Genomic DNA, 26,013 nt, shown 5'->3' with positions numbered 1-26,013 from the left:
TTTGGTTTTAAGAAAAGGATCATGATTCTATTCATCTATTGAATAGCAACCACGGAGAAAGACTACGATTTATAAATAAGTTATCTTTTAGCTTGACTGCCTAACAAAAACAGAACCAAAAAGATCTTGCAATAGTGCAGGCAAGTATACACCAAAGGAAGACGAACACTCCAAGAATGCTGGAAAGCAAATCATGTGGTCCAATAATTTTTTCTTTTCCTTCAGCTTCTTAGATAGGCAAGCTCTTAAAAGCAATTCATGTGAAAAAAAACTCAAAAGGTTAAGCTAAGTGGGTGAGCAGAAATTAAATATTAAATGCAAGTTTTGTTCACGCTGTACACTAAAAACCATAGCCACTAGTGCACATTCTTTTCTTTCTGCCTAGAAAAAATAAACAGGACAAAATATATCAATTATATCTTAAACATGATTAAATTGCAAAGAGCACAACACACAGTTGTCACGCTGTGTATCTCCAGATTCTCAATGCTCTCTGTTCTATCAACACAACGCCTACAAACGGCAAAAATAATCCCTGCCAAAGCGACACTAGGTGATTACATAAAATTCTTCCACAAAGCCGAAAAATTATTTCATCAAGAATAACTAAATTAAAAACTCTGCTTACCTTGTAGAAAACGGGTTTCATGTTTGTGAATTTTCTTTTACAGCATTAAACCCAATATAAGTATTAATATGTGCTATACTCCAAGGAAATTTTACAAGCATACAATTAATTGCTATATTCAAATTACTCCTCCCTGTCTTTTCAAGCATATTTTACAGAGTAAATATTTCCCTAGGCCTTTCTGATATCTTTATATTTCAAAAAGATAGAACTATTTCGGAGATGAAGTTAAAGATTTTGGAATGAGAAAGGAACAGTGACGGCGCCACAGAACGGGTATCCAAAAGAAGTTCTCTTATCCTTAGCTGTAAAAAGCATGTAAAGATCACTGTCAGAATCCCTTCTGGGGAGAAAGGCATCTCTTCTCATCTGCATATCAGTCTTTAGACATTTTTAGAGCAAAATCAACTTTCAATCAAGAAAAGGAAACCGTGCAAGCATGCCTACGTTTGGATCAAAATCTTTACCCGTGAAAATCAAAGCCCTTGTTTACTTACATGCTGTACATAAAAAGGAAAAGTTCAAAGAAACCTGCTCCCTCTGGGAGAACGGATCACATCTAAGTCGGCTGTTGGGAGATGTGTAAGACACGCGTTGTCTCTCCCTCTCATCCCCAGGCAATGAAAAAATCCCAAACTGCTCTTCCAAGTCACATTCACAAGGACGTCCTAGCGCCACCAAGCTCTGCCTCCACAGCAGCACGGGTGATTGGGGGAAGCTGGCCCCCTGCTCTGTTTCCACCCATGCCGGGAGCCTGCCTGCTCTAGAAAGGCACCGGGTTACCACAGACGTGGAGACAACGGGACCACAGAGGGCCACGTCTCCTGAGCCTCAAAGCCAGTTCAGCAGGTGGAGTGCAGGCAGCATGTCTGTGGGGACTGCTTAATATACCTCCAGTTCCCAGAACAAACTGAAAACTCTTTCAACCTCCTCACCCAAAGGGACATTGTATATTCCTTTCAAACTCCAAACTATTACAATAGCACATGCTAATTGCTAACAATACTGGGGAAAAAAATCCCCCCCCTACAGGAGAGGCTGACAGGGTCACACAAAGAGCTATGACAGTAATAGGCACCCTTACAGAGAAGAAGCCAATCAATTAGGAACCATTTGCAGAAATTGTGGGGCTGTCAAAAGCCCTGGGTACAGCTGTGCTTCATCAAACCAGGCTTCATTTGATTTTCAAGGGAAATTATTCTTTATTCTAATGTCTAGAATAGTTGTTAGTAAAATATCCCAAACAGCCCAGGTTCAACCAGGGTCTAATCTGAAAAGAAGTTAATGACCCCTGAGAAGACCAGTTGGGCTAGGGCAGGAAGCCCAGAAAACAGAGGCAGATCTTCTCCCTGAGGAGAGACCACCTTCTGAGGACATGGCACGGGGGTGGGGCGGGGGGGAGTCCCGAAAAATCCACTCCCAGCACACACTAGGCATTCACCAGACACCTCCCACATCACCACTTCAAAAATAGAAGAGGACTGGGTGCGGCGACTCACACCTGTAATCCCAGCACACTGGGAGGCTGAGGCATGAGTATTGCTCCAGCCCAGGAGTTTGAGACTAGACTGGGCAACACAGTGAGACCTAGTCTCTACAAAAAATAAACAAAATTATCCGGGCATGGTGGCAGGCACCTGTGGTCCCAGCTACTTAGGAGGCTGAGGTGGGAGGATCACTTGAGCCCAGGAGGTCAAGGCAGCAGTGAGTCGAGATCACACCACTGCACTCCAGGCTGCACAACAGGGTGAGACCTTGTCTCAAAAAAATAAAATAAAATAAAATTTAAAACAATAAAAAAAATCCAGAAAAGGACTGCTTTAGATATAACATGATGTTTCCAAAAAAAAAAAAAAATTAAAATGTTTTTTTAAAAAAAACCACAGAACAGAAAAAAAAAATGTGATCCTTAAATTTGAAATTTTCTTTTTCTTTTCACTAATGTCCACCACAGTTTTTACTTTTGGTGGCCACTGATTCTTCTTTCCCAAGAAACAAAGAACAGGGAAACTGAGTAACTGCTGGTATTTACCGAAGATTTTTAAAAATGTACTGAAATCTATCATTATACATGGAAATTTTCATATGTTAAAAAGGTAAGGTGATAACTACATTAGACTTGAGAGGGATTTTACAGCAAATGCTTAACATGCTCATATTCTTTCAATAAATTTTTTTCTTCTGTGTTCTTTGATGTTATTATTTTGCTTTCTCCTTTCTCCACTTTTTAACAATGAAAACTGAAGCTCAGATGGCCCTAATTTCAACCTGATTGCAGCTTTCTCTCCTCTTCTAAATTTCTGATGCTCCAATGTTCACTTTGTAAATGTTTTGCTTAGTTACTATAGGCACTGTTAAATAACAGAGTTGGCAATGGCCTTAACGTGCTAACTTTTTGCATATCTATTTTGCTGAATCTTAAGATAAACTTTGGGAAAAAGTTCAATTTCCTTCTTAAGAGCTCTGATGTGTAACTCAAGCAGATCATAAGAGAGGAGAAGTCATTAGCCCTCACGGTGTTAAGTGAGACTCCCCCAAGCTGCCACCCTGTGCCAGTGCCCCACAGGCACACTTAACTTCTAAAGACATGGCCTGGCTCCATCAGTGTTTCAGGAGGATTTGATTTTCTAAAAAATTTTAAGTCGGGCCAGGCACAGTCTCACACCTGTAATCTCAGTACCTCAGGAGGCCAGGGCGGGAGGATCTCTTGAGCCCAGGAGTTTGAGACCAGCCTCAGCAACATAGTGAGACCCCATATCTATTTTATTATTAAAATAAGATTTAAAATAATTTAAGACAAAGCTATCAAAACACATCTATTTGATGCTCTAGGATCCACTGCTTCATTAAAAAGCTAATGAATATTAGATATGATATTGAGTTCCCAGAATTAAATAACCCACTAGAAATAGAACAAAGTAGAAGGACTAAAAATGCTGATGAATTTCAGTTTCGTAAAATAACTTGCATCCTGGGACATAACCAGGCCAGCGAAGACAGCTGAGCATTTGCTCTGCATGAGGAATGAGGAGGAGAAGGAGAGGGAGAAATTTGGAAGAAGGTGCATGGAAAACGGGAGAAGAGAGCAGGGAGTGAGGAAGGGAAAGGGAGAAGAGAGGGGAGGCTGAGAACCCATAGCTGCTTCATCAAACCAGCTACTTCAGAACCAGAAGTATCCGTTCTGAAGCTGGCAGGCTCTAAGCTGGTCCCCTCACACACAGGGGATGTCACCAACCCCCAAAAGGTATGCCACATGGCTCCTCCCATGGGTGTGCCATGCGCCTGGCTCCTGGTGGTCTTGATGGCAGTGGTGGCCCATCTGGAGCAGTCACTGCAATGATGCTGGCTGCAGTGGGGGAGGCACGGCCAGGGCTGTGCGTTCCATGAAGCCAGCAGGAGCTGAGAATGTGGAAGCCCCACCCAGTCCTGAAGTGGCAGGGCGGGAGCCTCATGCTCCTTGGGCACAGCTGTGACTGCCCAGCCGTGGCTCTGGACCCAGACATCCCTGTGCTCTTGGGGGCCAGGAGCAGGAAGAAGCCCCGCCCTCCCAGGCACTGCTGCAGCCACCTAGCTGCGACTGTGGACCCAGGCATCTCTGTATTCTCAGGGGCCTGGGAAGGACCCCTTGCCCCCACAGGCTTGAAAGTAGCCTGCTCCCACCGCCTGGCTTCTCCCTACTGGCGCCCGCTCTGGTCTTGGAGCAAAATTGAGTCCGAGCCCAGGCACTGCTGCAACCCAGCCATGTGTGGACACGCTCAGGGCAGCACTGACATGCCAGCCCCCAGCTGTACTTTGGGCACCAACGAGTATGGGAGGCAGGCCAAGGAGGGGACTGAGGGCAGCTCGGCCCTGGCCTGCAGGCACCTTTTGGCACAAACAGCTTGGGCACCATGAAGAGTGGCAGGACGCAGACAGGCTCCTGGGTGGAAAGGGGTGGGTCCCCAGAAAAGCCCCACCTTCAAGCCAGGGAAGGCCTGAAGTCTGGGGCCTGGGCTGCCAGTCCCACAGACCAGAGTGGGAACTTATGGAGCTTTTTCTGGGCCTGCACATGGCCACTATGGACCAATCAGTACACACTTCCTCCCCTTTGAGCCCTGGACTCAGCCAGACTCAAAGAGACAATGAGACAACCAGCTGAGGAGAGGAGCTACTCCAGGGTCTCCTCTCTGCTTAAAGCTAAGCAGACATTAGTACCACCAGCTGTGGAGAGGAGCTACCCACTCCAGGGTCTGCTCTCTGCTGAGAGGTGAACACTCTATGGGACAACCAGCCTGCAGAGAGAAGCTACCCACTGTGGGTTTCCTCTGAGCTGCTCTATAGCTCAATAAAACTCCTCTTCACCTTGCTCACCCTCCCATTGTCCGCATACCTCATTCTTCCTGGTCATGGGACAAGAATTCGGGAACTGCGTAATGGCAGGGCTGAAAAAGCTACAACACAAACAGGACCAAAACACGCCCCTTGCTCGCGGCATTACAGGTGACAAGGAGAGAAGAGCTGCAGCACTTCAGGGAGCCCAGACCTAGGAGTTCCCAGAACCAGGGCTATGCCACCCTCTTTGGGGCTCAGCGGTTCCTGGCATCTCCAAGCTTCCAGGTACTGGTGCAGGCCATGGAAGCTGCTTGTAATATGTGTGATCCAGCCGTAGCTTCACAGGGAACTGGCGCCCATGCTAGAGCCTGCAGCTGCTGCCTGCCCCACCACAGCCAGCATGCCAGCCTGTGTGTGGTGGCCAGACCCCACACGTGCTCACTGACACACCCTTCACCACTGCGCTCACTGAGACACCCCTCACCACTCTGCTCACTCTTGGCAGGCATGGGATGCAGGCCAGTAGTGCAAGTCGAGCACAACCTGCCAGGTCGAGTGGGCCTAGTGGGCCCGAGCAAAACTTGGGCAAAGGCACCCTTGGCCACAGAGGTTTCCGGCTGGTGAAGTGATACCCCAAGAATCTTGTGATAGTGTTAGTCTAAACCCAACCGAGGCATCGTTCCACTTTATAACTTTCATTTAAATGCCTATCATTGCTTCTATTTCTTCCATTCTTATTTTGCATTTAAGACAAAAACAAATACAGAAGACTTATAATTTCAAAATCGATTAAAACTGGACTGTATATTAACACGGTTATGTCAATCAGACCATTTCTGAAAGGCTAGCTGACGACGAACAGTTAAAAACACAGGAAAGGAGTGGAACGTAACAAATGCTGCCAAGGATGTGGATGAAGTAGAAGCCTCCTGCATTGCTGCTGGGAATGTCAAATAGTGCAGCATTGTGGGAGACCACGGGCTGTTCCTCAAAAAGCTAAACAGAGAATCACCACGTGACCTGGCAATTCCACTCCTTGGCCCGAAAACAAGGATTCACACAGATAACTCTTATGCCAACATTCACTCCAGCATTACCCACAACAGCAGCAATAATCCCGGTGTCTATCAACAGATGAATGAATAAACAAAATGTGGTGTATCCATATAATGGAATATTACTCAGCCATAAAAAAGAATGAAAGTCTGACACATGCCACAACCTGGATAAACCCAGAAGACATATGTTAAGTGAAATAAGCCAGAAACAAAAGGACAAACATTGTGATTCCACCAATATATGAGGTACCTAGAAATTGGCAAATAAGACAGAAAGTAGAATAGAAATTATGAGGGAGTTGAAAGCGGGGGAAATGGAGAGTTATTGTTTAAGGGGTACAGAGTTTCTGTCTGGAATAATGAAAAAGTTCTAGATGGTTGTGGTGGTTGCAAACCAATGTGAATATACTTAATGCCACAGAAGCATACACTTGAAAATAGTAAAAAAGGCATATTTTATGTTATATATGTTTTATCACACAAAATGACAACTTTCCAAAAATAATTTATCTTCAGCCAAAAAAAAAAAATGTAAGAAAGAGAATAGTAATTAACACCTTTTGACAAGGTTTTCCTTGTCAAAATCGCTAAGCAAAGCCAGCACAATATATGAACAGCAGAGTGTGCACTGCTCTCTGATGGCATACCAGAAGTCATGGAGGAGTTCTGGCTAAAGTAAATGGTTCCAATTCGTACTTCACTTCAAAAAAAATACATAAATAAGGAAGCTGTAACCTTAACATATATATGTGTGTTTGTATCAACTGCTGGACCTAGAGACAGGTAACTCCATCTCCTTTCCCCACCTTGGGTAAAGGTGGGAACTAACACTTGCCTGCCTGGTTCTTGGTTTGCGATTTGGGCCAGTATCTTACCCTGAATGTGTGCTCCATTTTCTCCCTGTGGGAAACCTGATCCAGAGTGCCATCTGTCTGACTCCTTTTCAGACCTGTTGTGATATCAGGGACGTTGCTGAAATCTGCATGAAAAATGACAAAAACATACATGAGTTTGGCCATTTGCAGAGAATAATAACACCTGGTTTAAAGGCTCACATGGAGAAAGGAAAGAAGAAAACAACCTAGGAGGCAGTACAGAGCAGTCGTGAATGACACTGAGGTTACAATTATGCACACAGATGGTCTTCTGAAACAGATCTAGGATCTTGCTAATTGATAAGGCAACATCTGCCTGTTTTGGTCAAAAGAGACCAATCAAAATAATGACTTAAATACCTTGTCACTCTTCTCATTGTTGTGTAAACTATACTTCCCTAAGCCCTGGTCTTAAGTAATTTATTTGGACCTACAATCAAACAGCAACAACTTTGTTGGTATTTCCCTATTTTTGGCTAAGTGAAGGCAAAATTACCAGAGAATCTTGGAAACCAGTGATGGAATATTATACTTATTGCAATCTACAACTTGCTCATTTACAAGCATGTTTCTTTTGCTGGCATCAACCACAATTTCATCCTAACTTGAAAGTCCCAAGAGGATCAGTAAACCCTTATTAACTTCCAGAGTAAAGGCTAAGAAATAATATGGGCCAGGTGTGGTGGCTCATGCCTGTAATCTCAGGCCTGTGGGAGGCCAAGGCGAGAGAATCACTTAAGACCAGGAGTTCGAGACCACCCTGGGCAACACAGTGAGACTACATAGTGTCTCTACAAGAAATTAAAAAAAAAAAAACAATCGGGCATGGAGGTATGCGGCTATAATCCCAGCTACTTGGATGGCTGAAGCAGGAGGATTGCTTGAGCCCAGGAGTTCGAGGCTGCAGTGAGCAGTAATCGTGCCACTGCACTCCAGCTTGGATGACAGAATGAGACCCTATCAAGAAAGGAAAGAAAAGGAAAGAGAAGGGGAAGGAATGGCAGGGGAAGGGAGGGGAGAGGAGGGGACGGGGTAATAATTAAAATATAAAAATAATAAAAATTAAAATTTTAAATTTAAGTAAATTAAAAATTAAAACATTAAAAAATTTAAATAAATAATAATAATATGAAATAAGTAGAACACATAGCTTTCCAGCCTATAGCTGGAAGCACACATCCCATCCTCAGCACTCTTCTCCAATAGAGACAGAAAGACCAGCCTCTATCAAAACACAACACAAGTTTTCATTGTAATTCTTGTATTTGATAGAACGTCCCCTCAACTAGGTGAAACCAGATGGTTTCTGATCCAAGTTAGGTACAACAAGAAATCAATCTGAGCTGATCTAAGCCCAGGAGGCTTGGATAGACTTGCAAACAAAGAAACTGCCCAGCATGATGGGGGCAGGGAAGATGGTTTCTGGAGAACCTTTAGAAGCTAGGGGAACCCCTGGAGGTTGGCACAGCTGAGAGACAAGAATGCCAGTAGCTGGTTCATGCTGATATTACCAACCACTACACAGGCACTCACTTCTAAGATAGGAGAAGGCCTCTGGAAAACATACAATGATCTACAGAATTCTGCAGCTCCAATTTTTTTCTTCCATTACCTCTTCCGACACCCTAATCTCATCCAGATAAGGACCAGACAGATAATCTCGGTCATACCTTACTGTTGTTGGTTGCAGAGTTAAGTTAGCCTAGGGAAGGCAGTGCTGACCCGAAAGGCATGAGGGGTCCCTGGGGAAATTTTGAGTAGCAATGACAAGCAAGCAGACTTGGGCCTGCCTCCTCTAGTCCCCTAATGCCACAACACAGAGGCAGTCCCCTCACCAACAAGCTGACTGCACGGGAAGTAAGATGAGACCCTCAACCACAAGTGACCCACCGCTGTCCTTTAAGACTGCCTCCTTTCTCTGATGTGTATACCTTGGCTTCAGGGAGACCAATCTAGGTAAGTCACAAAAGAACAGCAGCCCTACTGTATCCAGCCTAAGTGTATCTCCCTGTTCATGCACTCAACACATACTTCTTGAATAGCAGCTGTTTTCCAGGCACTGTGCTAGGAGCTGGGGATGCAAAAATGAGTGAAATGCTCTCATGGGCTGCTTCTAGTCTGGGGAGAGGCAGTTGGTGAGGGAGGGGGAGGCAGAGAGATGAGTGCAACCAAGTATCACAGATGATATGAGGAAAGCCCACAGGCTGCTGAGTGGGGACACTCAGGAAGCAAGTTAATTCTCCCTGGGCCCTTAAAACACTTCAAAGGAGAGCAGACACTTGAGCAAAGCCTTTATGTCGAAGGAATATTGATTTGACTTCCAAGCTGAAGACAAGGCAGGGTGGGCAGCGGGGAGAGGGGATTCTGGGACTGGAAGTGGCCTGAGTAAAGGCCAGTGCTAGGAGGAGCCGGGCACCATCAGGGAACTTGTCGAGTGTGGCTGCACAGAGTGGGGCAGAGATGGAAGAGTGTCCTCGATGGACGGATGGATGGAGGACAAGAAAGTCACAGTGACATCACAGGTACAAGGCGTAAGGACCAGAAGATCACAGAAGAGAGCAACAGAAAAAAGTAAGGGATGGTTGAGTATTTGAGGAGGTAGATTCCATGGGTCCCCTCTTTGTCACTTATTAAATATAAAAAGATACAGAAAAGAGAGGCATTGAGGGAGACGCCTGGTTTCTACGTCCTAGGTGACCAGGTAGATGGGGAATGCGGCAAGGGGAGAAGTGGGGATAACAAGCTTAGCTTCCACAATGCTGAGTCTGAGACACGTGTGGGCCATGCAGTGGGAGATTTTCAGTGATCACGGAGTCCAGAGTCCAAAGCCCAGAAAGGCCTTCACAGAGACATGGATTTGGAAGTCATCAGACTATCACTCCATAGCAGTGAAGCCAAGGGGGTGGATGACATCAAGAGGACCAAGGAGAGAACCATGGAAACATCAGTGCATAAGGGTGTAGGAGAGGGTGACTCTCAAGAGAGGTACCTTTCTTTTTATAGAGAATTTAAAAAGAAGTATAAGGCCATCAAAAAAGAGCCATGTCACAGAAGCCATACAATGTAAAAGTGCATTACCTAGGTTACAGAATCAAATTTGCATTAGTGCTGCCTTTACCTTGTAAATAAGAAGCCTTGGTATTTCCAAAGAGTTACATCAAGTACAGGAAATAGGACACAGGATCCACATGCACATTCATTGATGATGGGGATTTCACAGCCCCTGCTGTACATCAGGCATGTTCTAAGTACTAGGGATACAAAGATGAACAAGACCTTGAGTCCCACCAAGAACTCAGCTGTGGCAAGGGCATAAGGAGCTTTGGTGCCCAAGATGCCAGATGGATGCTAGTGAAAATAGCATGGCTGATGTCAAAAGCGGGTGCCAAGTGAATCCTGAGTCATCCGAGTCAATCTCTTCACAAGATTTTGGAACTTAAACACTGAAAACTCCCCGAACCAATGTTCGCCTCTTATAAAAGAGACAAAGAAGTATTATTCACTTAGGGAGGAAGAGGTTCGTTTCAGGTAAGCATGAGAAAGGGGGCAACGTGTACCTGGTAAGAGAATATTGACCCCTTCCTGTCAGAACCCTGCTCACTCCAGGATAAAGGCTTAGCTTTGAATCAGTGAGGCTCCTTTAGGCCCCCTAGAACCCCTTAACTTCAAGGAAACTTTGGGTGCCACCGGATTCTCTCTGAGGCACAGGCTTGGACAGGATGGCCCAAAGGAACTAGCTCCCACTGAGGCTGGCCCTGGGAATCTGAGAAGAGAAGGCAGCTGTGGACAGTTCCTGAGATCCGCCAAGACAGGAAATCTCAGCGGTGTTCTACCGCCCAAGTTTCCCCCAGGTAGAATGCATCTGCGCATACACAGAGTCCCTGCAGCCACCAGCAATGCGCCAGCACTGTCCTGGACATGACAGAGCACAGGAGAATCCGAGCTGGACAGTGTCCACAGCTGTCATCCCCGGCTCTGGGAGCCTCCAATTTTACCAGGACCTGTATCCCCGTAAAAGGAGGGTGCCCTTAGTGTTCTTTATAGAAGAGACATGAGATAAAAGTACATTCTGGAAGAATAGAAGACTGGCTTTAAAAAGAGTGGAGGCTGGTAAAATCCGAATGCTTATTTACAAAGCTGTTTGAAAGAGGCATCCTGTCCTGGGTGCCAAATGCCTATACATAGCCCCCTTATATTCTGCCCACATCCTGAGCACCAGCTGCTAAAGGGAGTAAATATATCCTGCCCCTCCCAGGCGAAAATCTGGCTTCCCACCTGGGAGAGCCTCATCAGGACATATATAGTGCAACATGTTTCAGGGGTTCTTTGTCCTTATCAGAGAGTAATAAGCACTTGCTTCCTGCCCGCCCTGCACTCAGCATTGTACAGTACAGATGTTCAGACTCACTCCAGAAAAAGCCTCTGGCCAATATGACTGCAATCATGGAAAAAAACAAATTATAAATTCAAGTCAAGAGTTATCTATTTGTATCTGGTTAATATATCCTTTTGTCTTTCTCATCACATTTCTCATGGAAATTAACAGTTTGGGGCAGAGGTCTCGCAATTTGGAAAAATCTAACATTTAGCACAGCCAACAAGAGCTTCTACTTAGCGGAAGAGCTTCTACTTAGCAGTTGAGCCAGCAGAGCTGCAATGTCCCAAGTTACAGTCTGGTCCCCTCAATTTGGATCTGTCATTTAATTTACTTATCCCCTAGTTCCCATGGGTGCCAGACATTGTGCATCCACCAAGTACAAGGTGCCATGGCCAGAGCAGTCACGAGACCAGGCTCGGCCATCTTTCTCCTTTAATCAACATGCTGTGGGCTGGGCGCAGTGGTTCACTTTAGGAGGCTGAGGGGGGCGGATCACGAGGTCAGGAGATCGAGACCATCCTGGCTAACATGGTGAAACCCTATCTCTACTAAAAATACAAAAAATTAGCCGGGCATGGTGGTGGGCGCCTGTACCCCAGCTACTCAGGAGGCTGAGGCAGGAGAATCACTTGAACCCGGGAAGTGGAGGTTGCAGTGAGCTGAGATCGTACCACTGCACTCCAGCCTGGGCAACACAGAGTGAGATTCCGTCTCAAAACAAACAAACAAAAAAACGATGCTGTGGACAAGGATGACACTCCAGGCAGGCTACCACAGAAAATGCCTGCCTCCCTGATCTTCCGCACAGCCTATAGCTCCTTACAGACAACTGGGGAACAGATGTGGCTTTATGTTTGAACACCTGGTCATTCAGCTTCCTCCTGAACTGTGCGTCAGTACCTGGCCCATTAGCACCACTGTCAGCCAAGTCACTGGCAACCCCAGATCCTTTAAAACGAAAGGGCAAAACATTTGTTAAAGGAACATCCTGGGTACCAACTTAAAAACAGAAATATCAGGAAATGTTGAAGTTAAGGTTGTCTCACCCACACAACTCGTAATCTGAATTCAAAATATACAGTTACATCATTTCCAAATCCAACCTAGCACAGTTAATATGCAAACGTGTGGGTTTTGCCATTTCTTTTTCCTGTTGCCCAGAAAGCACCAATAGATCTAGGTGCTCACTGTGATAGGCTCAAGGGGGAATTCTTTGGAAATGGGCAGCAATGGGAAGCTTGGGAGAAGGCCTGGCGTGCGTGGTGGTGTCCCTGCCAGCATCTCACCTGCGGCTTAATCCTAAGGAAGCCTGACTCTCCATGCCTGGAGGAGCCTGACAGCTCCTCAGGCAGCTACATATGGTTCATCTGGCTGATGCCATCCCATAATCCCAGTCTTGCTGGCAGCCTCCTCCCTACTCAACCAGGCAGCAAGAGACTAGGCAACAAAGTTCTTTGTAGTCCCTGGACACCCACCAGGTGGCCGCCAGCAGACCCTGGAGACACCAGGCAGCTCCTGATAGTAAGGACAGGTAGGGAAGATTTCCCCTGCCTTTCCAGCAGCCAGGACGGGGCCTCCTGAGGACAAACAACCGGTTCCTAGAAAAAGTGATCTAAGAACCACTCCACCCCAAAGTCTGAGAGTGCCTTCCCCAGTTCTCAGGAACAGCAGTTAAAGAGAAATTAAATTAAAAATCTCAACATGATATTAATCTGTAGCCAAAAACAAGAAATGCAAAGTGACAGGAGAACATTTGTTTTCTCTTCTTAGGTACAAGATGACTTTTTTTTTTTTTTTTTTAGAAATAATGGTAGTTGCTATGGGTTGAATGTGTCCCCCAGAATTCATGTGTTGGAAACTTAATCCTCAATGCAACGGTGTTGGGAGGTAGACTTAGTGGGAGGTGTTTAGGTCATGAGGGCTCTACCCATGACTCATGAATATTAATGCTATGATAAAAAGGGCTCTTAGGAGTGGCTCTGTTCTCTTCCACTGTTTACCCTTCCACCTTCAGCCGTGTGAAGACGCAGCGTTCAAGGTGCCATCTTGGAATCCGAATCACCAAACCTAATGGAACCTTGATACTGGACTTCCCAGCCTCTAGGACTGTGAGCCTGTAAATTTGTTTTAAAATTACCCAGTGTGTGCTATTCTTTACAGTAGCACAAAGGAACTAAGACAGCAGTCACGGCATCAGAAAAAGTCGTGCTTCAAATTGCAGACTGAGGATTCATTTGAAATAGACTAAAAGTATCGGGCATGAGAATGAAAACTGTTTTTAAAATATGTTTTTCATGCTTCAAAGCATATATTATAGTATATTGATTTTTAATACTCTCATATCCAAAGGGTCCTTTTTGATAATATATACTTTTACTATCCTGAAATAAAAATCATTCTTAATATAATCTACCTCCATACGTAGTTTCTTCAAAAGCAATATACTACCCTAAAAATAAGACAAAAAGAAAAATAAATGGAAAGTAATTTATAATTAAAAACTATGTGTTTGAATACTTTGTTTGAATTATACTCCATATGTAAATGGCAGCAGAACCTCTCCAGAAGCTGTGAGGAAGCTGTCAGCCACTGGCTCTACAGGCCTTGTCCCAAGCTTCACCAGAGACCAATGCCAGTGTGTCTTGGTGGTATGACCATCAGTGACATGACTTTCCAAAATGGCAAAACTCTTGGCAAAGTTCTGAGCAAAACAAAGGATGTACTTCCTTTATTTATTGGGTTGCCATCTTCCCAGAAATTCCAAGTACCCTATAGCTGTGGGGAAAAAATAATTTGCATTTCTTTGTAAAATGGAGGTAATTTCTAGCTCAGATAATTATATGCATGTTTTTTCACCTCCATTAAGGTCCAGTCGAACAATGTACAATGTATGGGATTAACTTGATCACTGCAGGATGTCCAGCAACCATGTCCCCAACTACCAAATGTCACCATCCCTGGAATCATCATGATAACCAAAAACAGAAACACAAACTTCCAAAATGTCACCTGGTGGTCAACGCCACCACCTCTGAGAATTGCCTCTGCCCCTCCCCGTGGCCAGGACCTCAACTTTACCTCTAGGAGAATCAAGTGGCATCAGAGGATGCAAAATGCATCCAACCCATAGCATTTTGCACCCTCTGAGTATTAGCCTCCCTCACTTCCCAAAGAAAGATAAAATATACTCACTAAAGCAATTAAAAATATAGCAGCCAGATAACGATGAAGTGTATTTCAGTGGGACTCTCATCTCAGGCTCAAAAAATGTTTTTAGTTGATTAAATCATTAATCCTTAGAAACCTCTTCTGATGTGAAAACTATAGAAGAATAATTTTCTAAGAAGACTGAAAAAAATCTAAAAAATAATGTCAAAGTAGTTACAAGTGAATAATAAATGGTTTAATTAAGTTTTCAACTACATAATCCACTTCAGCATTAGAGTTACACGTCTCTGACATTTAATACTTACATTCTACTATCTACTCACATTCAGATAAAATAACGTACTTTATTTGAATTATGTTATTAATCTATTTGATTTACTCAGTTTCTCTATTCAGTTTCCCAGAATTTATCCTATGCAATTCCATAAATGAAAAACTCATAGAGAATCAAAGAATTTTAATCAGAAAAGAAACTCAGAAATTACCCCCATTCAATTCCTTCATTTTATGTATCTTTTGTTTTTTAAAAAAAGTACAAATGTAATTTTAAGAAAAGATTAAAATTTGGGTAAATCAAAGCTGCCAGCTGAGGCATAATAGCATTATGTAAATAGAAAATTAAGACTTTTTTTCAGTTCTCCAAGCTTCACCCACTATTACAAAACTCTGCATTAATGCTCACAGCCAGTTATCACAGTACAAAGAGCACGTTGAACATTTGCAAAGAAATCTTTGAAAATCTTTTTTCTTTTTTTTTTTTTTTTTTTGAGACAGAGTTTTGCTCTGTCACCCAGGCTGAAGTGCAGTGGCATGAACTCAGCTCACTGCAACCTCCGCCTCCCCAGGTGTGATTCTCGTGCCTCAGCCTCCTGAGTAGCTGCAACTATGGGTGCATGCCACCACATCCGGCTAATTTTTTTTTTTTTGGTATTTTTAGTAGAGACGGAGTTTTGCCATGTTGGCCAGGATGGTCTCGAACTCCTAACCTCGAGTGATCCACCCATCTCAGCCTCCCAAAGTGCTGGATTACAGGCATGAGCTATGGCACCCAGCCAGAATCTCTCCTTTTAAATTTAACTTTGTGGCCAGTGGGGTGACTCATGCCTATAATCCGAGAACTTTGGGAGGCCAAGGCAGGAGGATTGCTTGTGGTCAGGAGTTCACAAGACCAGCCTGGGCAACATGGAAAGACTCCATCTCTATTAAAAAAAGGTTATCCAGGTATGGTGATGCACACCTGTAGTCCCAGCCACTCAGGAGGCTGAGGCAGGAGGATCACTTGAGCCCAGGAGGTAGAGGCTGCAGTGGCTTGTGATTGTGCCATTGCACTCCAGCCTAGGCGACAGAGCAAGACCTTGCTTTTAAAACAATTTCTTCTAAATAAATTTGTAAACTTTGTATAGCAATGCATATTTTTAAGTAACACAGATTGTCCAAAATTTTACTCATACTTTTACTTTAAAATGCGGTGGTTTGTGCCACCTTTCATTAATGACATTAGCTGTACTGTGCCATCCAGGCAAATATTTCTGATCATCAGTCAGTGAAAGAGAACGAAAACAAAGCATTTAAATGAAATAATAGAAATAACTGAGAGGGAAAAAAAAAAGTAACTCTTGAGTTGACCACATTCAAAGGTGAGTCAAGTCCCAAACTGCACCATTAACAAAGAGATCACCATTTATTATTACCTACTCTTAATATAGATAAAAATCAGTCTTCTTTTCTGACCATATCTGGGACTTTGCATTTTTTTATTGTTATGACTCGTGTCAGGGAAATTCAAAGCAGCAGTCTGAATATTACTGTTAAGGTTGCAAAGAAATAAATTCTATTATAGCACAAATACTGTGCTAGAAAGATTCATAAATCTTCCAAGTCCATTTAACCTGAGGTCACATTCCAATTGGTGATGTTTTTGACAATGCAAGCTAACACCGGCAATAAACAGAGAGCAGTAAAGTAAATGCTGGTAGTAAATGTTTCTTAATAGCAGGCTGCCAGGATCTGATTCAATTGTCTTGTGATAAATGTCCTTAGAGTGGGAAAGAATACTTAAAGGAACATGGCAGATGTTCTCACAGTAGAAAGGTGCTGCCAGCCACCTCCACACTGACTGCAACACTCCTTCTTAGAACAACGAAAAAGAGTGTTTAGATGTACCCACATCTTCCTTCACCAGGCAGGCTATGGCAGTGACTGAGGCAGCATGCTTAACCCAAAGAAAGAAGGTGCAGAGCCTCCTATGGGGTTTTATGAGCCCCAGTGAAAAATACACAGTCAATGACGAGAGAGATCTTCAACCAAGGTCTTGGCACTGCAAGGAAACGGACACCCACTAGCACTGGGAGGACACGCCAATGCCACACTTACTTACCTTCGGAGGCATGTAACAGACAATACTGTATTTCAAACACTCAAAGAATTTTAATAAAGTTGAATTTAAGTTCAAAGCCCTTAGGACTACTTAGCTGGAGTTCTATTTAAAGACTTTGAGAAGAAACCTAGACAAAAGTACACACGAGATTCTATTGGAGGAAGTTGCTACAGAAAAAAGAAAATTTGAGGACACTTTTCAGTAAGTGCTACGGTTCTCTTGGATTAAAGGAAGGTGAATTGAATATTATTCAGCCATAAAAAGGAAGGAAGGATTGATTCATACTACAATATGGATGAACCTTGAAAACATTATGCTAAGTGAAAGGAGCCAGACACAACAGGTTACACATTGTATTTTTATTTTTATATGAAATGCCCAGAATAGGCAAATCCATAGAAACAGAAAGTAGATTCATAGTTGCCAGGAGCGAGGGTTGGAGGATGGAGGATGAGGAGTGACTTCTTTATTTTTATTTTATTTATTTTATTATTTATTTTTGAGATGGAGTCTTGCTCTGCCACCAGGCTGGCATGCAGTGGCACGATCTTGGCTCACTGCAACCTCTGCCTCCTGGGTTCAAGTGATTCTCCTGCCTCAACCTCCCAAGTAGCTGAGACAGGTGTGCGCCACCATGCCCAGCTAATTTTTGTATTTTTAGTAGAGACAGGGTTTCACCACATTGGCCAGGATGGTCTCGATCTCTTGACCTTGTGATCCGCCCACCTCAGCCTCCCAAAGTGCTGGGATTACAGGCGTAAGGCACTGCGCCCGGCCTTGAAGAGTGACTTCTGATGGGTGTGAGGTTTCTTTTTTGAGGGAATAAAAATGTTGTGGAATTAGACAGTAGTGATGGTTGCACAATTTTGTGAATATACTGAAAACCACAGAATGGTACAGTGTAAAAGGTAAATTGTATAGTATGTTAATTCTATTCAATTTTTAAAAAAGAAGATAAGGAAGTCAGGGTAGATATTACAGGAAAGAAATTAGAATTAACAGCAAAACACCACCATAAGTGGGTTCCAAAGAAACAAATCACAGGAAATATATGGCCACATGATTGCAAGATTAAGGAAAATCTGTACGAACCATCAAAAGAGGAACAAGAATAGATAGTGAAGCTATGACCGTAAACAACTGACCTTTCCCTGAACTGAGAAGGCCCCAGATGATCACAAGACCTTTCTGATCAACAGTCCCAACCCTCAGATAAGAATCCAGATGAGAAGACAAGGACTATCAGCAATCCGGTCACATCTAAATTTGCTTTACTGCAAGGCAAATTATAACTGGGTTTTACTCTATGTATATTAATAGATAAATCTTTAAAAGGAAAAAAAAAGCAGTTAAAATCCAGACATTTTTCCCTACATGGAAGGAAAAACAGGAAGACACAGTTCTATCCATATGTGCCACTGACTATGACCTCGTCCAAGGTACCAGAGGCTTGATGTGTCTCTATACCTTGATTTACCCAGCTGTGAAGTAAAATGATAATAACACATCTCTGCTCCATCAGGGTGATGTGAGGGATAATTAATGTTTTTAAGGTTCTTTGTGAACTTCATATTGAGACAGCCTGCTATTATTAGGAAGCCTTAACAAACACGTTCTCTACCGCAGTCAAGACCTGACTCCATTTAAGGAGGGAATGAGACTGGCTGCAAAACCAAAATGGAATGTTTGGTCCATTACTTTGCTTTTTTCACTTCATAAAATTTTGGAGGAAATGTACACTCCTGAAGTCCTTATATTGTCACTTCAATCACGTTAAATACAAGACTTTCAGAGAGAGAAGGAAAAAATTTTAAACTATTTTGCCTGATCCCTTGTTTTAAGAGTCAAGAAAATAGTTATAGTAACTTGCCCACGGTCACAGATGAAAAAGTCAGGAACTAGAATCCATTTGAGACCTTATTTGAGACCCATAGTCTTACAAATGTTACCATCCCCAAATTAAAACACAACTCACTGTCACTATTGGCCTCTACTGGTAATATAAAAGTTACTGTTCTCAGGCTGGGCACGGTGGCTCACACCTGTAATCCCAGCACTTTGGGAGGCCGAGGTAGGCAGATCACCTGAGGTCAGGAGTTCGAGACCAGCCTGGCCAACATGGTGAAACCCTGTCTCTATTTTAAAAAATACAAAAATTATCTGGGTGTGGTGGTGCGTGCCTGTAGTCCCAGCTACTCAGGAGGCTGAGGCAGGAGAATCGCTTGAACTTGGGAGGCAGAGGTTGCAGTGAACTGAGATCGCACCATTTGCCTGGGTGACAAAGCGAGACTCCGTCTTAAAAACTTTTTTTGTAATTAAAAAAAAATAAAGAAGTTGCTGTTCTTTTTTAGCTGTGGTTTTGGTTTAGCTGGCAAATTAACTGTCATGGGCACCAATTAGCCTATTAAAATTGCAGAGCAGCACAGACGTGGGCCAGCAGCTAGGCTCCTTGGACTCCTGGGATATGCAGTAGGACTCCAGAGCTGGGGCATGTGGTTCTCCACCACCACAGCCATGGGCCATCCCAGGGTGCCCTCCACACATGTGCCAGTGATGGAGACCTCCGCTCAAGAAAGTCTCGGCACCATTCCCTTGCATCAGATTTATAAAGAAGAAATCATGGAAGCCTCAAGATGTGTTCCAAGGATTCCTTTTATCTCCCATAATCCATTCTTAAGAACGTTGCCTTAACTTTCATTGAGAGATTTTTTTTTTTTTTTTTTTTTTTTTGAGATGGAGTTTTGCTGTTGTTGTCTAGGCTGGAGTGCAGTGGCACGATCTCGGCTCACCGCAACCTCCACCTCCCGGGTTCAAGTGATTCCCCTGCCTCAGCCTTCCAAGTAGATGGGATTACAGGCATGCACCACCATGCCTGGCTAATTCTGTATTTTTAGTAAAGATGGGGTTTCTCCATGTTGGTCAGGCTGGTCTCAAACTCCCGACCTCAGGTGATCCACCCGCCTCGGCTTCCCAAAGTGCTGGGATTACAGGCGTGAGCCACCAAGCCCGGCCTCATTAAGAGATTTCTAACAACCTTCCTTTCACTCAATAGCTATTTACTCAATGCCTGCTATTTTTATCAAGAATTGTGCTGGCTGCTGTGTCTGAAACATCCTTTATACTCTTCAAAGTCCCTGTTTTCAAGGGATTGTCAGTAGCAGGTTAATTAGGACAGGCACACAGTGAGCAATATTGCAAGGCAACTTTCATATCAGGCATACAGACAAAATGCTTTCAGAGTTCAAAAGAGGAAGAGCCCATGATTCCGCCAGTGTGACATGCAAGCAGCCCCATACTTCTCACAGACTACAATTGTAAATAAGAAGCATGAAAGGTGAGTATTCAGGTTCTGTGAACTTCTACTCCCAGAGATCTCAAAAAATGATAAAACTTCTATTTGTGCCACATCTTTTAAGTAGACCTAGCACATGTATTAATTTTCTCCTCTTTCCCCAGTGAACACATACTGACTTGCTCAGTGATATGGTTTGGCTGTGTTCCCACCCAAAGCTCATCTTGAATTGTAGTTCCCATAATCCCCACCTGCCCTGGGAGGGACCCGGTGGGAGGTGATTTAATCTCGGGCATGGTTATTCCATGCTGTTCTGGTGACAGCGAGTTCAAACGAGATCTGATGGTTTCACGAGGGGCTTTCCCCCTTTTGGTCGGGACTTCTCCGTCCTGCCGCCATGTGAAGAAGGACATGTTTGTTTCTCCTTCCACCATGATTGTAAGTTTCCTGAGGCCTCCCCAGCCCTGCGGAACTGTGAGTCAATTAAACCTCTTTCTTTTATAAATTACTCAGTCTCGGGTATGTCTGTATTAGCAGCATGAGAACAGACTAATACATTCAAGGTCAAAGAGCATCCATATGGAGCTAACGTCTTGCTGGCTGGACACACCCGGTGACTGGCATTTTGGGGTCATGGGTATTAAGCTTAGGAAAGCTAGGCTTCTTGTCAACATTTTCAGCCCCCATTTTTCCTCAATCATTTGTATAAAATAATAATGACAAAATTCAATAAATGTTCAAATAATGTTGCTAATACTGCTATGCAAAGATGCCTAAACTTCACAAAAGAATGGCATGGCCATTCATCAACTGAAACATGAAAGACAGAATTAGATTCACAAATGGCAATTTAGGAGAAAATAACTAGTGTTTGGAAAGAAAAATGTTAAAATGTGGAGGATCACATGTCCTTTCATTCAGCAGTTTCCAAGTGCTTCACTGGGAAGTCCAGATTTGGCAGCAAGCCCACTGGGAGACTTCTGGAAGGAGGGGGCATCCTGCCGCTCTAGAAACTGTGGAATAGCACCTGCTCACTCCCCAGGGCAGCTGGCCAGAGCTCCTAACAGAAGATACACAATAACTTTGTTAACAATTTCATGTGCTTTTTTCCAAATAACCTTTTCCAGAGCTACCAACAAGTAACAAAATGGGATAACTTGAACTTTGTCACATTTTCCCATGACATGTTAAAGATGTTAACAGCCAAATGCAAGAAAGGATAAAAGATAAATGGATTTATATGAGATTGGATAATTTATAAATAATCATAGCTGAGTATGGTAGGGCAGAAATAAATTTATAAGATACAACAGATCAGAACTAAATTGTCTGAAATGAAAGGAATTGATGTGCTACAATATGTATTTCAAAGCCTATTGATTTATTCTCCTATAAACAAATATGTGTTTGCCTTACACTATGAGTGGGCATCTTTAAAGGGGTAACGTGTCACTCAAATTTCCTCCCTTTCTCTTTATGTTGCTAATTTTGATGAATTTAATGGAATTTTATAGATACATTTTCATTGTAAATTCATTTACCATTTAGAGCATCTTCTAGATAAGATTATTAAAATTCCCAATAATAGAGTAACTCCCGCTTCCCAACACCATCCAATCTAGAGAAAAGACCAATGTGCCTTTTAAAATTTCCCCACTTTCTCTTCCTGTTGCTAATTTTGATGCCTCTTATGGAATTTTATAGATGGGTTTTCATTTCAAAATGGTTTTGGAAGCAGGTGAAATATTCAACATGAACAGAGGTTAAACACAAGGAGTTCCCAAACCAATTCCTCATCGTTTCCCAAAGCTGCTCCACACCCATCTTCCTATTTTAACTGATGGAAACTCCAACCTTCTGGATGCTCAGGCCAAAACCTGGGGGTCACCCCTGACCCGTCTCCTTCCAGTCTCTGGGCGAGCTCTGTTGGCTCTACTGCCACTGCCACCACCCCAAGCAGACAGCACCCCCTCACCTCTTGCCTGGGTGACAGCAAAGCCTCTGTTCCGCCACTGCCTCCTTCAGTCTATTTTCAACAACACTCAATGATCCTTACCAATCACTCATCAGATCATGTCACTACTTCTCTGCTCCTCCTTCTCTGCAATGGCTCCTCCCTTCCCTCCAATAAATGGACCTCACAATGGTCTTTGAGGTCAGCCTGATCTGGCCTGATCTGGCCTCACACTTCCTCTGGGCCTCACCTCTCACTGCTCTGCTCTTCCCTTGCCCTTCCAGACACACCTGCCGAAAAACAGGCCACTTCGGGGCACATGTGATTGTTCCCTCAGCCTGGAAGGCTTTGCCCCCTGACGGCCATGTGGCCCCATCCCTGACCTCCCACAAGCCTGTGCTCCTAGGCGTCCATTGTTCCCTGAGCACTACCGGCCTGCCCTGTGAACAACTGCAACCAGCCTGGTCCCTACTCCCCATCCCTCCCACCCTGATCAATTTTCGTTCCATCACACTTATCATCTGTGAGTACATTATATAACTTCTTAATTGTGAGGTTCCTGCTTACTCTGTATGTCTACACACTAAAATACAAGTAAGCTCCACGTGGGCAAGCATGCTTTTTTCACCTGCTGTGTTCACTGTTTATCTCTAGCACTCCTAGATCAACGCCCGACACAACAGGCAGTGACTAAACACTTGTTAAACCAGAGAAAAGTAAAATGAGAGAAAAATATTTTTCTCCAGAAATCACTGGTTTCTCAGCTTGGCCTCAGTGTGTTCTTCACAGGTGATGGGTACCCACCATGGGGTAAAAAATTGCAAATCTCATGTCATGGACCTAATTTATGTGCTTGAATTCAGGATTAGGTATGGAAGTTCATTTCCCACCTTGAAGGCAAAAAATTCTCAAATTATTTGCACCCAGATTGAATCTCAAGGTATAAACAAAGCCACAGCTCCCTTCTTAGCTGCGAGTTTTATTTTGCACACCTTAAATAAGCCACATTTTATATATAACATAAGCCTTAGAATCTTGTTGAAAAATAAAGTTAATGTTTGTATTAATCCATTCTCGCGCTGCTAATAAAGACAAACCTGAGAGTGGTTAATATATAAAAGAAAGAGGTTTAATCGACTCACAGTTCCGCAGGGCTGGGGAGGCCTCAGGAAACTTACAATCATGGTGGAAGGAGACGCAAACATGTCTCCCTTCACATGGCGGCAGCAAGGAGAATCAGTGCCCAGCAAAGGGGGAAGCCCCTTTTAAATGATCAGATCTAATGAGAACTCACTCACTATCACGAGAACAGCATGGGGGAAACCACCCCCATAATTCAATTACTTCTACCTGGTTCCTCCCATGACACATGGAGATTAAGGGAACTACAATTCAAGATGAGATTTGGGTGGGGACACAGCCAAATCACGCCAATGTTGAAATGTTTAAAGTGGAAGACCTGGGGTTTTCTTCTTTCTCATATTCTGAGTCCTGTTGTTCCTATACCCTCTACTCATTTGTTCAAATGTTCAAGCAAATATTTGTTGAATGACTCTACTTATGTGCCCAGTGATTTACTGGTGACAAATACAAGACAGAGTCCCTGTAAAAAAGGAGGACAGAGTATCTCCTCCTACCTATGTGCTCTGAGGGAGGGAAGGGCAGGGACTGCCTGCCACGCTGTGCCACCCACCTCTCAGCCCATTGCTGCCTGGCCACCCTTCATCATCTCTTAGGAGACTAGCAGCAGCTGCAATGCCCTTCCCTGGCTGGCACTGGGGCTGCCGGTCTTTCTAACCTACAAACCTGACCCACCATGCCCTGATCATCTTTTCCCTGTGGATCTTTACATCCAGGCTTCTCGCAGCTCCCTGGACCCTTTGTCACCTGGCCCTGCTCACCTGTCTCACCCTACCTTCTCCTCTTCCCCATTTGCACCTGAGTCTCCAACCGTCTGAGTTACTCACATACCTCCCCACAGCTAGACAGCCCCGGCCTCCTCCCAGCTTCTCTGCGCCTGGAACGCTTTATGCCCCCTCATCTACCTTCTCACTCCGTAGGGGTTAACACAGGTGAGACCCTCCCTGGAGAGTGGCCCTGATTAACCTGGAACATGAATTTTCTGCTCCTCTGTGTTGCTGCTCCATATGTATCGGAAGAGCCCTTCTCCAGGTGTGGTCTGTAGACTCCTGGGGTCACAGAGACCCTTCCAAGGAGTCCGCAGGTTGAAAATTATTTTCAGAAAAATGTCAAATGTCATTTGCCTTTTGCTCTCTGAGGACATGTGCACTGATGGTGCAAAACATCTGCTGCTGTCTCAGCACAAATAAGGCAGGAACACCAAACTGCGCTCAGCACCATTGCGCTCTTCATTGCCACACTCTTACATTTAAAAACGTGCCAGTTTCACTTAAGAATGTCCTCAGTGGAGCAGCAAAAATTGGTAATTTTCCTAAATCTCCACCCTTGGAACATGTTCAGGAAGCACACATACAACTCGTCAGCGGCATACCCAAGCACAATCGTAGCATTGAGGAAAAACATATGTACAACTGTGTTGGGAGCGGAACTAACTGCTTTTTTTCAAGAACCACAATTTTTACTTGGAAAATAAAGGTGAGAAAAAAACATTTTCTTTAAAATGAACAAAATGAGCCTGACAGTATTGGTAGATATAATTCAAATTGTCCAACAAAAATCAGAATCTTCGAAAATTTGTATGTGCCACTGTGAGCTTCCCAATACTTTTCCAATGAGATCTGAGCGTGACTTTTTTTTTGACACAAGGTCTCGCTCTGTCACCCAGGCTGAGTGCAGTGGCACAATCACAGCTCACTGAAGCCTCAACCTCCCAGACACAAGCAATCCTCCCACCTCAGCCTCCTGAGTAGCTTGGACTACAGGCACAAGCCACCATGCCCAGCTAATTTTTTATTTTTTGTAGAGATAGGATCTCACTACATTGCCCAGGCTGGTCTCAATCTCCTGGCCTCAAGCCATCCTCCTGCCTCGGCCTCCCAAAATCCTGGGATTACAGGTGTGAGCCACTGTGACTGGCCTGAAAGTGATTTTTAATACTGTGAAATGAAATGTCCACATTTGGAAGATCTACATGACTTAGTGATTCCATATTTCCAAATAAACAATGCATGTTATGAAATCATGCATGAGCAAAAGATCTATTTCAAGTGCAAGATAAGCCAATGAATTTTAATGTTACCAAATAAGAAAAGTCCACCAATAATGACTCAGGTTCCGCATTGCAACCAACCTTGAAGAAATGGCCACTTGCTGAGTTTGGGAGCACATGAAAGAATATCCACAGTTGTCTGAAAGGAGTATCAAAATACTCCTCCCTTTTCCAACTACATTTATCTGTATAAGAATGAACTTTCTTTAAATAACTTCCACCAAAGTAATACACTGCAACAGACTGAATGTAGACGCTGATATGAGAATCTAGCTTTCTTCTATTAAGATGCACATTAAAGAAATTTGCAAAAATGTGAAATAAGGCGACTCTTCTAAGTTTTTTTTTTTTTTTGGTTTGAGGAGACATTTCATTAAAAGAATGTTTATTGCATTTACATAAAAATGGATCCACTACTGTTATGTTAAAATAAACAAACATTTCGGACACTTCTCAGTTTAAATTTCTAATACAGTCAATATCAATAGATATAGATGTGGCCCGCATAACTAAAGCTCTTTGGGGCCCTCAATAATTTTTAACAGTAAAGCATCCAGAAAGAGACCAACAAGTCCAAGAACTGTAAAACTAGAGTAATGACAATGGTGGATTATGATTGCTGTCTATACACACGTCTGCCTCCAGACCATAGCACCCCGAATACCAGAACGGTGCTGTTTTTTTTTTTCATGTTTGTATCTCTGCCAACAAACACGGTGCTTGACATGTAAACTCAGTTTATTACCTTACAGTTCTGAAAATCAGAAGACTAAGGCCACAGG

General features: G+C 43.5%; 1 protein-coding gene across 5 annotated transcripts in view; it reads right to left on the bottom strand.

Moving 5' to 3' along the window:
- The window catches only part of TIAM2 (TIAM Rac1 associated GEF 2), a 131,323-nt gene that overhangs the window by 39,428 nt on the left and 65,882 nt on the right, over window positions 1-26,013 (bottom strand). For all 5 annotated transcript variants that reach the window (XM_054558358.2, XM_054558352.2, XM_054558355.2 and 2 more), the window contains one exon: window positions 6,873-6,976. In XM_054558358.2, the coding sequence (XP_054414333.2) occupies window positions 6,873-6,976 (104 nt within the window). The remainder of the gene's footprint in view (window positions 1-6,872; window positions 6,977-26,013) is intronic.

This window comes from Pongo abelii, chromosome 5, assembly GCF_028885655.2.
Source record: "Pongo abelii isolate AG06213 chromosome 5, NHGRI_mPonAbe1-v2.0_pri, whole genome shotgun sequence".
NCBI lineage: Eukaryota > Metazoa > Chordata > Mammalia > Primates > Hominidae > Pongo > Pongo abelii.
The sequence above is the reverse complement of the archived record's forward strand: the minus strand, read 5'-3'. Positions and strand labels throughout refer to the sequence as shown.